Source organism: Toxotes jaculatrix, chromosome 21, assembly GCF_017976425.1.
Source record: "Toxotes jaculatrix isolate fToxJac2 chromosome 21, fToxJac2.pri, whole genome shotgun sequence".
Lineage (NCBI taxonomy): Eukaryota > Metazoa > Chordata > Actinopteri > Toxotidae > Toxotes > Toxotes jaculatrix.
In genome coordinates this window covers 3,197,183-3,214,969 of record NC_054414.1, presented here as the reverse complement: position 1 = coordinate 3,214,969, position 17,787 = coordinate 3,197,183, and the positions used below count along the sequence as shown (strand labels likewise).

Below are 17,787 nucleotides of genomic sequence, written 5' to 3'. Positions count from 1 at the left end.
AATAATGATTTTTCCCTCTAAACCTTTCACATGGTTTGTGAAAAAGTGAAGATAACTGACTACACATCACTTAGTGACACCGACAAATAAGAGCTGAGAAATGCAGAAAATAATGTACAGTTTTTATTCTGGAGCCCATATTACACTCTGTCAATACAAATATTGCATTAATTGTGGCACATTTTGAGTAGTCCGCTGTGCAGTAACATTCTGGATGCACAATACTGACTTAAAGCGAGACCATGTAACTTCTGAAAAAGTAAAAATCTTTCTCTTAGAAATAAAAAAGTCATATTCATAGGCAAATAAAACGCACCCTTGCATAATTCGATGCATTCAGGGGATTTGCTGCTACAGCCTTGCTTGGTCTGGTATGACCAGTAGCTTAAGATTGCTAATATTAGCAAACTTTAGCTAGATATTTCTGCATAACTGACATCACTGAGTCAGTTTGGCGACTCATTTTTTTTCTACTTGTGCAACGGTTACAATGTTTTATCATTAAAGTTGCACCAATCAATGCTTTTCATATTAGCAATGGGTCAAATGACTGGATTTATTTTGAAAGGGGATGCTCATAGTGACAAACTCACTTGGAGTTACCTCAGAACTCAGTGAGCTGTTTTTCAGCTTTTCAATGTAAGACAGAAAAAGTCAGGTACTATCTGCTGAAAACAGAACTTTAGCTGCTCGCCAGCCAGATATGTTTCCCAGGAGTTGGTGGAGACCAAGTGGTCAGAAACACGAATCCCAGTGAATGCTAATGTTGGCCATTGACTGCTATATGTGTAAAAATGCAATTGTTTTCTTACAAGTTGCTATAGCAACTTTACTGTGTGATAAAATATATTTTAAAAATTCTTAAGCAGCCCCTAGTTGACAATAATCAGACTGCGGCTTTAAACATTATTCTGTAATTGTTACCTGTGGCTACAGTAGCAGCTGTTTAACATAAATTACAAGGGCTCGCTTTAAGAAGACCTCATATTACTTTTGTTATCGCTCATATCAAGTACAAAAATGTAGCATTTAAACAAGACTGATTCAGATCGGTAAAATCAAGTGTGTGCATATACTGGTCCTTTGCATTAGACACAGAAATATTTAAAGAACAAATTCAACAAAGACTCAACCATGATTCTTCCCAATATTATTACAGAATGATGAAACACTAACAGTAAACACTTCCCACAAATAACAGACTTCACAGAACAAACACAGCATGGTGATATGTCTCAGAGGATTTGACCTGGAGTGGTAAATTGCCATTAACTCATTTTTTTTTTTGCTTAAAAGGCAGAGGTATCACTGTCACACAAGATGGCTGGTAAATGTAGGAAGTACAGTACCTGAGCTTCACGCCTGACTCAACATTTCTAAACAAGTCAGAAATACTGTGTTTTATGAATGAGGCAAATGAAAGGCGAACTAAAATCCATCCAAGAGCAACCTACCCAGATAAAGTTAAGGGCCTCAGTCCCACAGTGTACTTGTTATTCACTGAGCAAACTCTTCACCACTGTCTGAAGCTCTGAGAACAAAAACTGCATCATCAAGAACATAGTAATCATTATACATGTCTCCCTCACAGAGGTACGGCACCCTGGTCACGGCCTCCACCTCAAACCCCGCCCTTCGGAAAACTTCACTGGACAGGTTGGTTACTTGCTCCTCCCATGTCTTTCCTTTTATTTTTAGGTGTTCTTTAGGACGTTGCCATTGTCCTCCTGCAAAAAAACAACAAAGTTTTATTCTGATACTACACCACGTCCATTAAAACAGAGTAAATTCTATAAAATGACGCATTGAATCCCAACTGACCGACTTCCACATATGGCTGGAAGGGAAGCACGGCGGCCAAGATGAGTCTCCCTGTGTTGGGAACTAGCGATCGCCTGATGTCCCGCAAGAGATGTAGGGGATCATCGCAGCGATCCAGCAGGTTTAGACAGCTGATCACATCATACTGGAAACCGGTCTGCTGCCACTCGTCTATACCCAGCACTCTGAGAATGACAGAGAGAAAGAAAGAGGGGCATGTGTGGTCAGAAGTGTGAAGTGCTGTTGTCATTCTCTAATTAATTCCAGTCACCCCTGCTGTTCTTTTGAAAACACAGTTATATCATACTCACAACTCTTGAACTGAAATGTCTTTGAGAAAATCTAAGAACACTCAACACTGCTTTCATTCACAAATGAATTAAATTGCTACGATACAGTTCCTGACAATATTTCAAATTAAAAGCCCACTGGGGAAAAAAGGAGGAATTATGGTCTTGAACTTTTTAAAGATTGTTTATTTGAGAAATGGCAAAAAGGGATTGACTGGAATGAATTAGTGAATAAAAACTGCACAATTTTGCCTCCACCATTTTGAATTTGTGCATGAAGTACCAAGCTAACCAACCTGATGTGACTCAAGAGAAAGCAGGAGCAGCCTACTCACTTGTAATTCCTCCTCTGGAGATGCCATTTCATGGGTAATGAGACCTCAGTTGCATAGACCTCTCTGAAATGGCTTCCCATCACCTCTGTGACACCTCCATCCCCTGCTCCGAGGTCCAGGAGCCTTTCGGCCCTCCACTCTGGGCTGATCTGGAGCAGCTTCTGGAACTGCTCCGCAGAAAACACAAACATAGAACCACGGCCCAGAAACCTGAGACAGAGAACACATCATGTGAAGACACTCTACTGATGAATCAGGTGCAGATACATATCTGTACTACTGACCCATTGATGGAGGTGCGGGAGACCAGAGAACTGAGGACTGTTGATACAAAAGAATGGTAGAGCTGAGTGAACAGCCAGCCGGACTTTTCCACACTCCGTTTGAGGAAAGCCTTGGTAGCTGAGTCCAGGTGGCTCTGGACAAACAGGGGCCGCAATGATTCTCCGAGCAGGTCGGGACAGCACCGGTACCACTAAAGAGAAAAAGGCAAAAAAATAAAGTAACAATTCAAATTTAAAAGACAGAGTGGACTGGAGAAGATTTCACAGTGGGAGACTTGAACAGGAGCTCCACCATGCCCCCTCATGGCTTAAACGAGAATCAGACCTTTCCTGTGGACTTGTCACTAGAGCCAGATCAATAAATCCACCAGGCTGATATATTGGCCAATATCAGCTTACAGAAGATATACCAGTAATCAACTTGTATGTCCAATAAGAAAAAAAGAAACTGCAGTAAAGAAATTGGCCGAGCTCCAGTGCTACACTGTAGTGTCAGAATTTTTATTCAGTAATGGGTACAGTATGTGTAAGTATGTTCTGTCTCTAAGGCCACTATGTACAAGGCCACTTCTTTTAACAAAGGCTCTCTCTTTAGAAAGCAGTCAACAGACACCTGGATACCATTACAATATATATATATTTCAATAGAAGCATAATATGGCTGGTATAAGTACATTTTTATGGTTAATATGAGACAGGAGGAGACACCATTAGAAATTAGGCCTGCTAAAAACCAGGAAAAAGAGAAGTCTGACGTGAGTATTGACGCAAGTAAAATCACACCGGCCAGACAAAAGAAAAACGAGAAAGGGACATGCCCAATTATGCCCAGACATGTCCTTGAACCTGGGCACAGCCTACAATATACAAAATGAAGAACAGTTGGTAAAATTCAGTTGTTTCTGCAGGACAGAACTCTGTATTGAAGAATAAAGCTCTCTGGACTCCGCTTCTCTGGACTCCTGTATGTGACTGACTTTGTAATTTCCTTTGAAGAAGACTTGAACACTTAGAATTCTGAGAAGACTAAAGAGAAGAATAAAGAGAAAGGTGTGGTCACTTGGGCAGAGTGGGACTCAGTCTTCAACTGGCCTTTGACTGGGTCTACAGCCTGACCTGAAAAATCCACATCAACACCACCATCCGAAAGTCCAGTATAAAGCTAGATAGAAATGACACTACAATTTATCTATGCATTCAGAACAGTCTTTTGAATATTATATTTTTATTTGATGTTTCGTATATTTATAGAGGTTCTTGTTGCTCCATAGTGAGTGTTCTTGATCCTTTCACTGGATTTTCTGTGACTTACTGAGTGAATGATCGTGTAGAGACATCTTTGAATTATATTTCATGATGTTTGCCAGAGCACATGCTTTTCTATGCCACGGTTCTCAGCAGCTTTCTCACAAAGGTTTTTGCGGATGCACACACAACTAGTTCAGCCTTCCTTACAGACTTCCAAGAACTAGTTATAATTAATTAATAATTATCAATTATATTACACAGCAAGGACAGGCATAGAAATCATTCAGGGTGATATAATAACAGTCTATATTAGGTTATTTAAGATATATTGGTATCACACCTTAGTCTAGTCTTAGTCTAGTCTTCATAAGAACAAGTGTGACCGTGCAAACTTCAGATACCTGGCTGACCGTGAATAATTCATACCTCTTGTGTCTCGGTGGCGGCCGCCTCGCTCTCGCTCACCATGTTCACAAACAGTGAGCGCACGAGCGGACTGCGGACGTACTTCCCGGTCCACATTCTTCTGATGGACAGCAGAAAGGCGACGTAACCCAGCACCCACGCTACAAAAATCAGTGTCCTCAGCTGTGGGTGACACATAATGGACAACAACTCTGAGCAGAAAAGCTGACAGACTGACAGCGGCTGCAGTCCCCGAAGAAGCGAACGGACTGGCCGCTGAGACGTGGTTAATATTAGATGATAAAGAAGCTAAAAGCAGCCAATTGTAAGTCAACACGCCGGGACATGTCTCCAGCTCCAAAACAACAAACAAACAAACCTGAGGGTGGGGTGGATTTAAGTAAACCAGCGGCTATTTACTCGCCATCTTAGTGTCTTGAATCTATTGTCTGATAATCTGTTACAAACATCCAGGTAGGCTTTGACTTGTGTGGTATCTGCCCATTATGACAACAAAAATCCACATCCGCATATTCCGCACTTCCTGTGTAACCTCCAAACGTGTCCCGGGACGGTACCACTCAACTGTCCTTCCGCGGATTTGGTTTGACCACAACTTCATTATTTGTTTTGTCTGGTTAATTTATTTATTTCCTATTAACATACCTGTGGTGAAGCCGAAAATGCATAATGTTTCTGAGAGGAAAAGGTAGCGGCCATATTTCGCAGATGTAATTCATTTGTATCGTGAGACATAACTGCGGAATTTACCTTTCGTTTAAAAATTACTGATTTTTTTTTTTTTTAATTGCTGTATCACCACAATTTTACATATTCAACTAATAACTGAACACTTTTAGGACTTTTTACATAATATGGAAACAGTGTGCGTCCAGCTTTTTGCATAATATGCAAAACGTTTTCGCATATTATGCAGAAAGTCTCACCAAAGTGCATGTGCTAATTGTGGCTATTAGCTTTGTTTGTGCTTTGCGCAGGCGTTTCTGTCTAACTTTAATAAAGTGATGCAGGTGATATCTTCAGAACAGAAAAATAAAAACTTTTGAACAGGTCAATCTTCCGTCTCCTCAGACCATCTGATTCGACCAGTGTAAACATCGTTCGCCGCCATATTTCAAAATGCAAGTGTAATGATTTCTTCTGGCATTTGTATTGCAGAAGTCTGAAGACCAAGCCACAGCTCTGTTAGTGTGTGTGCATTTTACTGAAACCTTATTTCTTTTCATGCCATAATTTTGTATTTCATCTCATCATTTTAACTTTTTATCTCTTATCTTTGACTAATTAGACTTTTCAGAGTTCATACTGGTAGAGACAAGTGAAAAAAAAACCCCACATATCATCATAGACTTTTTTCGTTTTCATTTCTGTCTTTTAGCTTGACATCATGTTGAGATAGAGTTCTATTTATAGACTATAAGTCTTCATACTGGGGTACCAAAATGATCCTGACAAGTTTTTAAAAAAAGAGTCAGAATTAGCTAAATCCCTCTGAGCTGGGATTATAGAAAAGGGAGATTAGAAAATCACCATAATTTTAATGCAAATGAAAAGTATTTACAAACTAGACCCTGAGCATGGCATTAAATTACTTTTGCTGTTTTTTTTTCCCTGTGGATTTGCAGACAATTTTATATTTGTTGGCTTATGAATGGAAATACGAATACACAGCAAGAGAGGGGTTGAGGGCATTTGATGATGACTAGTGTCAGTACCAGTTTCTAACCAGCAGATGTCGCCACAACACAACCTCACTGTCTTCGGAGTCGTCCTTAGTGTCTCCAGGGGTCCTTGATATGGCTCCTGGGGGGCCGATCCACAGTTTCATTTTCCTTAATGAGGCTAGGAGTTGTCTAAATAATGCAGGAGGCTATTACAAGTTTCTTTGTCACTGCAATCACCCAGACAAGTAAATTCGATTAGACAACAAAGGCCTTTACATTTCAGTCCCTGGGGGGTAAATTTAACTTAAAGAGACTGAGGGGTTGTTAGCGGTAATATTGAAAAGCTCTGACGTTAACCAAACTATTTGAGGCAGCCTCCTGCCTTTAGCTGAACTGCCTTTTAAATAACTTTTTCTTCTGATTACTTAACTTGGGTTGTACTCTTTCTGTGGGATCCCGGGTATCCAGGAATAGATTGAACAGCCACAGGACTCCGTAAAGTTAGTCGGATTTAAGAAGGATAATAGATGCTATATTAGCAGAAGTTATGTAATTTTGCTTTCAAAATAAAAACCTGAAATGTTGGCTGGCAAAGCTACAAAAAGTGCAACATTCATACGTTTCAGATATTCACACTAAATATTTCTCTCTCTATATATATATACACACAATTTGCTAGCTTTCAGCGACAAATGATATATCAAACAAGTAAAAAGACAGACGAACTGACAACCAAAGTTTCAACATCGTCGGGCACGTTGAGCAATCGAGTTTTACTTTGAAATTTACTACCGGAAGTCTTGTATATTCATGCTACGCACTTGACACTGGCTCCTCCGTCTCGTGCGGTCTAACGCTCTTTCCTCAGAAACTCTAATTTGTTTGTTACCACCTGCCGTGCACCGTCTACAACAGGTGAGACCTCTCATCTCTTTATAAACTTATTTATTCAGAAAAGACGCTCGGTGAAACGACCTCAGGTAAAACACGTTATTCCATGTTACAGATGGGAAGGCGTGTGTTTTGGACGGGTGTCGGAACACCTTGACAGTTGAGACTGACAATAAGGTGGCAAACGAGGGAGGCTAAATGTACGGACGAGTTACACGGTGAATATAGCAGCGGGCAAACTTTAATGAGTGAGTCCGAAAAGGCAGTTTAAAAACGCTCTCCCTTTAGCTGGAGGTACCGGCTGAATATGTCTGGTGTTTCCGTGGTTCTTCGCCCCCCCTCAAGACTTCAGGGGAAACTACTGCAGCGCTGTCAAAACATCTGATATTATTATGTGCTTTTAATTGCAGACAAACAGTAGAATGAGAATGCTAACTTTTAACGAGCAGTTTTCAGGTAAACTCGGCATCGAATTCATTTGGGATTAAATTGCCAGAGTTAAGAATGGGGTTTGGTATGAAATGATCCGCACATGATTGAACGGTGTTTTACAAAACACTGTCCCCAAAATATTGTCAAAATACTACTGAGCCTTGTAAATTAATTATGAAGACTGTTTGTGACAGTAAAAAAAAAAAAAAAGAAATCAGAATTACAATTGCAATAATCTGTGATGCTCTCACTTGCTTCTTTTATAACCATTTTCACCTGTTTATAGTAAATATTTTGAGACCGAACAATAGACTGAAGGATTTGTTAATGATTATTTTTTTTACAGTTTAGTCTTGACTGAAGGATTTATTATAAGCTTTCTTACGTGTGTGAGTCCTGTCACTCAGGATTCCATAACAAAGTCCAGCACCGAACCTCATTTAACCCCTGCTCCATCCATTTGACATTCAGCCTAACAAACCCATTTTGGACTCCTTGTTTACATTCTGGCTCATGTCAGTAACGGGCTATGCAGTTGTTTACTGCCTGGCAAGGTGCCTGGCTAGTTTTAGATCATGTGTCAGTGCAAAGACATGCATTGGCATCTGCTGCTGGGTTACACTACTGCATGATCACCCAGTAGTCTGTAGGAATAACTGAACTATCTGTCTAACAGCCCTAAATAGGCCGGTAGACAAGATAGCCTACTCATGCTTTTGACTTGCAAAATGTACCCGATACACAACATAGACTATAATATCAAACACAATCAAAGACAAGCCTGCTGCAGAGGAAAAATATTTACTTGAGTGGGTTGGTCATGTCTGTTGGGATAACAAAGAGAATAATAATGCTTTTGAGAATTGCAAAACAAAGTCATCTGACTTTTTTTTTTTTTTTAAATCTCAGAACTTGTGGATTGCTTACATAGTAACTCCTCACTTAGAAACAAGATAGATCTTGCTCTGCTCCTCCAAGAGAGAGTGCAAGGAGAGCCTATTCACTGGGACTCCTAATTGTGGTTGTGTTTTGCACACAGAGTGGACTCCTGTTCTAATTGGAGGCTGTGTGGCTCACTGAAACAGCCTGAGTGATGTTGTGATGTGCACTGGCAGAAACAGACGAACCCAGGGGGACTGTTTTGCCCCTGTTTGAGAACATTTTTCCTGGTTATTTTGTGTCCCTTTAGTGTTGTTTCTTCACTTGTTGTCCCACATGATTGGGATCTCAGCTAAATTGTTTCTGAAGCAGCAGTCAGCTCTGCCTCACTTTCTCTCTTGGAGAGAAAAATACAGAGCTTTTTTTTTTTTTTTTCCAAAGGCGTAAGCAGGCAGAATGCCAGACACGGCTGGGCTGAAAAGATGCTTCCTTCAATTTTGGGGAATGTTATCAATAGACGGAGACCTTATTCCTGCACGGGAAGAGTAACAGATTAGCTTCGCTCTCTTGAGGGACCGGGCTTCCTGGATCAGAGAAAACAAACATAAGTTGGGCCACATTAAAGTCGCATGTCTAATCCTGACAGCATGGTTCTATGGTTGAATGAATCTAATTAATTTGGGAACAATAAGGAGTGCTCGCAAGGCGATGAAGATTCAGGATTGTAGATTTGTTATGACAGCAAAAGAAGATGTGAGCTAAAAGATGGAGAGACTTTTCAGAGGGACAGAAAAGACAAAAACAAACACAAAATGTGTGGAAAGAAAAGTGCAGTTATTTTATGAATCCTATGGCGGTTTTTCCCAGTTTCCAAAGGTATGACAAGAAGTGTGAGAACCACTGTACTAAATGATTCACTGATTAATCAGTGAACAAAAATCGACATGTAGCTCCACTGATACTGGAGTGAGGCTGACACTGATATGGATTTTTGAGATTTTAAAGCATCTGATAAAGACATATTAGCTGATATGAGTTTTTATGTATAATCACATAACTTAAACATTTTTGATAAGGATCCCTCAGAGTGGTTTTTAAGGAATTTTGTTGTCCCGAGCAGGACATTTTACAGTGTAAAGTGCTCTCTCAAAAACTTGCTTTATAATGAGACATGTTCTACATTGCCTCAAATACATGTTTTGCAGCTCTGTACTTTCAGCTCTTGTTACTGTATTGGCCAATGCATATGCCGATGCTAAAATATCTGGAGAAAGTTAGCATGTGTCCATATATCTGGCAGGTTAATTTACTGGTCAGGCTTTGTTGGACTTTTTCAACAGAAGATACCTGACATGTTACAGAAAGAAAAGAACAGGTGCAAATAATAAAATGAATAATAATGATTCCATTGAGCTGCATCAGTTGCAGGGTCCTGGTATTGTTCATGCTTATGCACTGTCATGGCTCACTGGGACTCTTAAGTAGAACTGAGCTATTGTTAATGTTAGCAACACCTGTGCTTTTCCTATTATGACAAGTCAAAATGCCTGCTGTTAAAAAGGCCTGACATGTTTTACCTATAGGCAATAAATATATATAATAAATCTATTTTCAGTGCTCTGTACTACAGACACATTTTGGTCACTGATGTTTAATATCCAGCCCTACAGAGTCATATGGTGACATAAACTCTGGTTTCATAGTTATGGAAGTGGCTACTCTTTTGACTGAATGTGTTTTTGCAGTGATTGTAGACTGATTTCTCTCTGGCTCTTTCCTTTGCAGTGTAATGGCAGGTTGGGCAGCTGCTGCCTCCAGGTTGACAGAGACATCTGACTATAAACATACGCTCAGCCCTGCAGGCAACTAAGCTTCCACCAGCTCTGCTACAACTCCGAATCCAAAACCACAGTTATCAGAGAAAATGGACCCAAACTCCGACAGAACGGGGAAGAAGCTCTTCCACCTGAGACTCCTTCTCCCTAGATGCCACTAAACCCTCTATTCACAACCTCATCTCATGCCTGGGATTCAGCAGCTAACTGTTAACTTTCGGACAAATGTTTGCTGAAGCCGTGCGCCTGAAGGAGCACTGAAAAGACAAAAAAGAAAAGTGACCTTAGCTGTCGACTGCAAGCAGTTTGCGTGTCTGTGGTTAGGTCTGTAATCATGGGGAAAGAACAGGATCTGCTGGTGGCAGTGAAGAGTGGGGATCTTCTGGTGGCCCACAAGCTTCTCTCCAAAGTCAAGTGCAACAAAACCAGTAAGTATGAAGCCAGCAGAGGTTTTTCTGCTATTTCTATGCAGTGTTGTTTTTGTGCTGTGCTCTGGCCCTGGGAGCGTGATTGTTTCCACTGTGCAATAGAGCCTAGATAGCAGAGCCAGAGCTATTGCTTGTGGCGATGTTGCTGTTACTTCTAAACCAAGTGCAGTTTCTTTGAGATAACCACGGGGTCAGGTTCAGCTGTCGATCACGAAACACAGCCCCCTCCAGCCGTCAGGTCAGGGACAATTTGAAACTAAGTGGATTCAAACTGCGGCACAACACGGGCTAATCTCCTAAATGCAGACCCCTGCAGCTTGCGAGTCTTGCTGTGTGGGTTTTAGGGGGCTTTCTTCTTCTTTCGGAGTTCCTTATCTGCGGAGATACCAAGTCAGGCGACAAGCGAGCTCGCTTTACAGTAGCATTGTTGCAAATGACATGTACTCCCTTATCCAAGCCTGGGGAAAGTTAAGGCCATGCAGGCTGTGAAGTTGAAGCCTCTCTTTGTGGTGTTATCTGTTCTGGGCTTTCATCAGTATGGCTGGCTGCTCAATGACAAGCTCTGAGAACAAAGCTGTGGCTGTCAGGAAAAAGCCTGTTACACACTTTGCACACTATACAGACAGCAGGCGCTGCTTTGGCAGAGAATATTAAAAGTGATATTGTCTGTTTTTGTACTGGTGTGTGTGTGTGTGTGTGTGTGTGTGTGTGTGTGTGTGTGTGTGTGTGTGTGTGTGTGTGTGTGTGTGTGTGTGCTTTGGTTTGTGAACAATGAATGACTGACAAACTGGCTGGGAAAATGCGGCTGGGAAAAGTGAATGAGTAATGTTCTTTGCTGTTTTATAAACTACCATCAAGGTGCCCTTGAGCAAGGCACTTCATCTGCAGCACAGGAGCCAAATTCAGCATCGTGGTTGTACTGGGCGGCTCCCAAGTGAGAATTATGGAGGATGAAAAACGAGTTCTTCATAAAATAAAAAAAACATTAATATTTGAATGAACAAATAAATGAATAAATACAGAAATAAAAATTGAATTGAATAAATAAATAATAAAATGCATAACTAAAAAAGCCAAAGTCTTCTGAAGAAAAGGCTTGCGACTTAAATATTGTATGTATCTTACATTATTTAAGTACCATTTGAATGAGTTGAAATACTGAAATAGTAGCAGTTGAAGTGGCAGTCTAGATACATACACTGAAAGAAGCTGAAGTAGGAATGGAGGTGCTGAGTTCAAGTGAAAGCAGTGAATGAAGATGAAGTCTCAGTTTAAGTACTAGTTTAAATGAAAGTGCTGAAGTGAGTTGCATATTCAGTTGAAGTTCAAGTACTGAAGTCCTGAAAGAAAGTAGTGCCCGGTCAAGTGCAGAATCTCAAAGATAATTACAGTTAAAGTGTCAGCTTTAGAGTAAGCTCTGAAAGCACTTGGAGTAAATTGTGTATGTAACAGGTAGGTGGTCCCAAACTCACTCTAAAGCAGGGATGGTCAGCTGGGCCAACCAGGCAGGGAGGTTACCAACAGACAGACACAGATATACAGAAACAAATGACACACTGACTCCCACACGTGTGCACATGCTGCTTTCGACGTCACTGATCCTCGAGGACCCTCGCAGAACGTTGTCAATGGGCTAGTCATTTGTCACTTCAGTCAGAGCCTGCGGTGTCTGATGTGTCTGGAGCACAGCACATGCTGCAGCTGGCAGTGAGGGCTCTGCAGATGACCTCCACTGTTGCCCATTCACAGAACCGCCTCGTCAATAAAAACTGATTGATTGGTTAGGAGTGAACTGAAAGGTTTGAAAACCAGCTGCCCCAAAAGTAGGGTTGTGCATTGTTACCGATGATTGATTTTACTTGTTTCATGAACTTAAAATCACATTTGAGTTGAACTTTTTTTGTTTCCATGTTCAAAAGTTTGGCCTGAGATAAAAATGTCCTCTTGAAAACTTTTGGCTGTATGTCTGTCCAATTTACTAATAATCACTGACCCAGAGGATGAATTGTGATGTCTTTGGCTAAAATTTTCAATTGTATACAACAAATGTTCAGAATTGTTAGATTTACTGAACACCATTGTGCTCCACAGAGAATTAAGTTCCCCCTCTAGCTCCACACTATGGACAAAATGTCAACTGTGAACACAAGATATTTGATAATCTAATAGGCAGATTTCCACAAACAAAACTTATCCATAAGCGCAAATCCTCTGGAGAGGTCAGGTGCTTTTTAAGCTGGTGTGGAGATGTCAGGCCGACGTGCTGGACATTCCCGAGGCCCCAGACTAAGCCTTGGACCGGGGTTGGGAGCAGATGGAGGAGGGAGGCTCCTGCACATGGATCTTGGGGATCAGGGAGGAACCAAGTATGTGGAGGACAGACAAAAATACAGAGTACTGGTAGAGGGGGGGGGGGCGTCTGGTCAGCTGGTCTGGCTGGATGTATGGGACTTAGCAAAAGGGGGACTGACTGTGACAGGTTGCTCATGTTGTTGGTTGTCCGGGAGTGTGACAGTTACATAATATGAAACTGACACACTAGGTGCAGGATCATATAATAGAACTTTACATGTTGTGCAGTACAACAGTGGGGCTTTTATTCAAAGAAGAAGAAATGGTCCAGCATCCAGTATTTGTCTAGTTTGGCTACTTCCTGTTCCTTCCTCTTGTTTATTTGTCCAATATGTCAGATGGATGATTAAAACATAGTAGAGTAGAGTTTTTGTTTCTTCACAGAAGTAAACTCATTGTAGCTTTTCTCCTACCCCTCCTAACATAACATTGTCTTTGTGGTCTTTTCCTTCCAGCCTCTGCACAACTGCCTTCCAACATCCATGCAAATATTAGTGTGCAGCAGTACATTGCAAAGATCCAATGTTTTGGCAATTAATTGATTTGTCAATCAACAGATAATAAATCAAAATTGTTGATAACTGGTTAATTTAAGTCATTTATTAAACCAAAATACCAAAAGTTTGGTTTCCTCTGTGTTTTATATCATGGTCGTCACCATCATCAGCCTTTAAATAGCATTATTTCTGTCATCACAGCAGCAGCTCTGCTAGGTGCAGCAACCTGATTGTAAAGCTGGGAGGTGGCAGAGTTGAGACTTGCAGTGTCCCAGGGGGATTAGCAGTGGCACTGAGGCTGGCTGATGGACAGGGCGCTGAGATGGGAGGTTTCTTCTGCGATCAGCCATCTGCTGACATCAGGCCGGGTGTTCAGTCAATTTAAAGTGGACTTACCACAGTCTCCCTCTTTTTGCTTAGCTGTTGCAAACTGACAAGTCAGGTGTGCATGGTGTATATAGATACATTAGATAGACAGAAGGCTGCAGCCTCTGTCCAGCTACTCCTGTTGCAGGAGTGTGACAGCTTGACTCGTAAAGTCATCTTGCCCAAGGTGTCCCCCTCTCATGTACTCCTGAGTGGGAGTTGACTAAAGTGGGTGTTGTTTGCCCCTCCCTGAACGGGGACCATTAGAGACTAGAGGTTCTGCAGAGGCTGACATGATTACAATGTCTTTTGTCGCAGCACATTCTTTCTTTCATCTTGACCCAACGGCCCAACCCTCTCTTCTGTCACAGTAAACAGAAGGCCTTTGGGTAATTCTCAGTGGACAGATGGACAAACAGCCATGACACAAAGGCAAAAGATCATATTTGAACATCTTTTGTGTCAGCCATATTGTATATTGATGACTCAGACCTTCACAAACCATGGGGACTTTTTCATCAAAGACAGATGGTCAGGAAAACGTGGTGTTTTATTGTCATGTGCATGGGAAGTCCACTGAGATTTATTCTGATCATATTTTGTTATGAGACTACATGTTCCCCTTTTAAAGAAAAACCCAACATCAGCTTCAGCACCACTGAAACTCACTGCAGTAAACTTGGGGTTCCCTTTGGTATACTCGCTCATGAATTCTGTTCACACTTTAAAAGCAGAGATTCACAATCCATACTGGTGTTTTTTTTTTGTTTTTTGTTTTTTTGCTACTGATTAATCATTAATGACCTTTCTACAATAAGTTATACTTTCTAATTTTCTTTACAAACTCAGGCCTGTTCAGTGTAAGCATGCAGGCATATCCCTGTAGTGTTAAGTCCAATTTGAGGTTCATCCATCTTTAAATAATTATGCTTTAAGACTCAGTTTCTTGTTTGAATCCTTTCATCACCTCGGTCTTCTTCAGGACACAATAAAATGAACAGTTGTAGGTCAGTTGTCCAGCACTAAAAAACATGAACATAAAATCTAATCAAAATCCTTATGAATTTTTTAAGTAATCCCAGCCCTCCGTCTCATATCAAATCAAACAGCTTGGCACTCTTTAACTAACACAGAAACCTTGTGCACTCTGATATGACTCACCCAAGAACTTGTCTGAACAGGAGCTACATCATATTAAGGAAGTAAAGATGCTATTTAATTGTGCCTTTAAAGAGGATATCCTGGATATTTTCTGGATAATAACAATGTATCAAATGTGAGAAAAACAATTTGGCAATGTGAAACACGTCACTCGTAGTGATGAACCCAAAGAGAATTAATTAGTATCTGAACCTGCAGCACAACTTGTTTCCACTGTCCCCAAGAGGACAAAAAAAACCAGTTAAAAGTTATTACAGGTTTATATCTCTGGTACCTGTGTGGAACATTTTAGGAAATACTGTTATTCATTTTCTTTCTGAAAGTTAAACAAGAAGATTAGCATCAGCCTCATATCTGTCTGTCAGGTATGGAGCTGGAGTCATCATGTAGTTAGACTTATCTTCAGAAGTATGAGGAAACAGTTGCTCTGGCTCTGTCCAAAGTTCAAAAAGCCCCAAAAGCACCTCTAAACCTCACTTATTAAAATAAGTTTTTGTTTTAGAGTTTCCGAAAGTCAGGTTTGTTTTGCTTGCACACACACCTATATCAAAACCTGTGTTCACTGACTATATTTTGCAACTTACGCACAGCTATAGTGGAAGACGCTGCACAGAATTGCAGGGTGAATGGATACCAAAAAATTATCTCCAAACTGGTCCAGCATGTAACTCCACCTAAAACCACAAACTGTCATTTTTACATTTCTCTGCTTTTTCACCCTGGCCTTTTTCAAACTGTTTCCCCCTGCTCGCAGTTTTAAGGCTGTGCTCGGCTAACCACAACCTGGTTCCAGCTCCGCACTTTAACGCGCCGATAAGAGACTGATATCAAACCTTCTCATCTCACCCTCAGAACGAAAGCTAATAAATTAAGTTTAGGTTCTTCCTTTTGCAGATCCTTTTCTTCAGCCACCCCCACCCCCCATCCTTTATCTTGGCTTTCCTCTGCCTTCATTCCTGTACCTTGAATTAGGGATAACCCATCTGGCCTAATGTCAGATTAGAAGTCTGTTAGACTTAAGGGTACCTAAGAAGAGGTGTGCTTGTGCATGTGCATGTGCATGCAAGTGTATGTTGTCTGAGTGCATATATACTGCACATGTCCAAACGCATCCATAGTTCATTCTCCTTCCACTCTATTACTTTTGTTCCATGCCTTTTCTTGTGTTTTAAGTCTGTAGCAGCAAGATGTAGCTAACCAGCTAACTGGGCTAATCAGTCTTCTACTTTATTAGCCAGACAGTTGACTAGCAGCCAAGTGGTGCTCACCTAGTCTTGCACTGTATCAGATACACACACACATTAATCCTGACCCCTTTCGTCCTCTGACAGATGGGCTAGCCTGTCTAGGATGGCTGAGGAAATTACCAAAGGAATTAAGTACTGTGTGTGTGTGTGTGTGTGTGTGTGTGTGTGTCTGTGTGTGTGTGTGTGTGGTTGCAATAGACTGCCATCTAATCTAGCATAACTAGCCTTTTATTACTTGCCCTAGGCTGCACATAGTTAAGTCTGGCACTCATCTTCATTTAGCTCCATGCTTTTCTTCTGTTACTAAAAACACAAGCCCTCAGTCAGGCAGGTGCGTGAATGTAGCATTGAGAATGTGAGGCCTGGTGTCAGTGGGTTCTCCCCTGTCTCTACATGCCCTGCAACTGTATTCATGTGTTTGGATTTGGCTCTGTGATAAGGGGAAAAACAACAACAACCAAAAAAAATAGATATAGATATCTGTAGGCAGAGTACTCTGAGTTCATGGAACAAGGATAATTGCCTGACATGGAGGTTTTGTTTGCGTGTGTATTTACACGAACTTGTATATGTGTGTTTGAGTAGTGCAGCTGCTAAGGTCAGTTATGATGTACACATTTTATATTGTTGTATTTTACCTCACTTTTTATTTATTTTTAAATATTCTAAAATGTATTATGTTTTATATGTAATTTAACACACTTTTTAAACTTTTATACTTTGGTAATGTTCATTATTATTTTATTTTATTTTTTATTATTATTATTTTATTTATTTATTTATTTTATTTTATGTACAGCCATTTGAGACACAGTTTGTGCTATGGGTCTATAATAAACTTGAGTTGAGTGCGTCTCCCAAATGGGAATTAGGCTGTGTCAGTATCTGTTAGCAGTAATGAGAATCAGCAGGAGAGGCTGGTGCTGTGGCTTTGATCTTCCACGTTATCTCACCCTTTTTTTTTAACCTTCATTTCATTCACCTATTCTTTCCATCTCTTAGCCTGAATTGGATGCAAATAGAAATGTCTGTGGTGGCTCTTCATATCTTCTGGCTTTGTAGTTGTTTGATAAGCCACTGTGCCTTGGAATAAAACACTATTCATTGCAAGGAGAAGAGTCTGGATAACAGACTCTTGGATGTTAGTTCGACTAGCGGATCAATGTGTGTCTATGTTAGGCAAACCTGTGACGTGGAGGGAACAAGTGGAATTGGTGATAACTTCACTGATGTACACAGCCTTTCTCCAATTTGTTTTCCATCATCTGTCTTCTCCACAGCTGTGTGTGTGTGTGTGTGTGTGTGTGTGTGTACATATACATAAATGGCATCATTCTGTGGGTTTTGTGTTGTGTCGAGGAGGTTGGATGTGGTTAGTCAAGCTATTACTGCCTTACAGTGTAGGTTTTGGTGTTTGATTAGATTAAAACAGTCTATGAGCAGGTAGTAGCTGTTGCTCTTGTCCTAAACAAACATTTAAGTAACATATGACAGTATGTAGCCACAAGAGCGTATTGATCCTTGCCTCTTAGGCTAAATGAGAAATGTAATGACTTTTCCATCCACGTAGAAGTATGTGTGACCTCGGGCTGGTGTTTGGCACAAGTCCAATAATGACATGACAGTTAACT

The 17,787-nt window shown here is 40.8% G+C and overlaps 2 protein-coding genes across 5 annotated transcripts in view; one reads left to right on the top strand and one right to left on the bottom strand.

The window, feature by feature from the left end:
• Window positions 1-110: 110 nt before the first annotated feature.
• mettl9 (methyltransferase like 9) lies at window positions 111-4,909 on the bottom strand. 2 transcript variants are annotated; one of them, XM_041066678.1, is made up of 6 exons: window positions 4,763-4,909; window positions 4,405-4,566; window positions 2,731-2,921; window positions 2,447-2,656; window positions 1,822-2,006; window positions 111-1,727 (listed from the first exon to the last, which is right to left on the bottom strand). In XM_041066678.1, exons 2-6 carry the CDS (start codon window positions 4,498-4,500, stop codon window positions 1,498-1,500), a joined length of 912 nt encoding a protein of 303 aa, XP_040922612.1. In that variant the 5' UTR covers window positions 4,501-4,566; window positions 4,763-4,909; the 3' UTR covers window positions 111-1,497. The 2 variants fall into 2 exon arrangements, with proteins under 2 accessions (XP_040922612.1, XP_040922611.1); XM_041066677.1 differs by having other exon boundaries at window positions 4,405-4,902.
• A 1,985-nt stretch (window positions 4,910-6,894) lies between these two features.
• The window catches only part of LOC121201032 (caskin-2-like), a 45,200-nt gene continuing 34,307 nt past the window's right edge, over window positions 6,895-17,787 (top strand). For all 3 annotated transcript variants that reach the window (XM_041066641.1, XM_041066640.1, XM_041066638.1), the window contains exons 1-2: window positions 6,895-6,983; window positions 10,056-10,533. In XM_041066641.1, coding sequence (XP_040922575.1) covers window positions 10,440-10,533 — 94 coding nt within the window. In that variant the 5' untranslated portion in view covers window positions 6,895-6,983; window positions 10,056-10,439. The remainder of the gene's footprint in view (window positions 6,984-10,055; window positions 10,534-17,787) is intronic.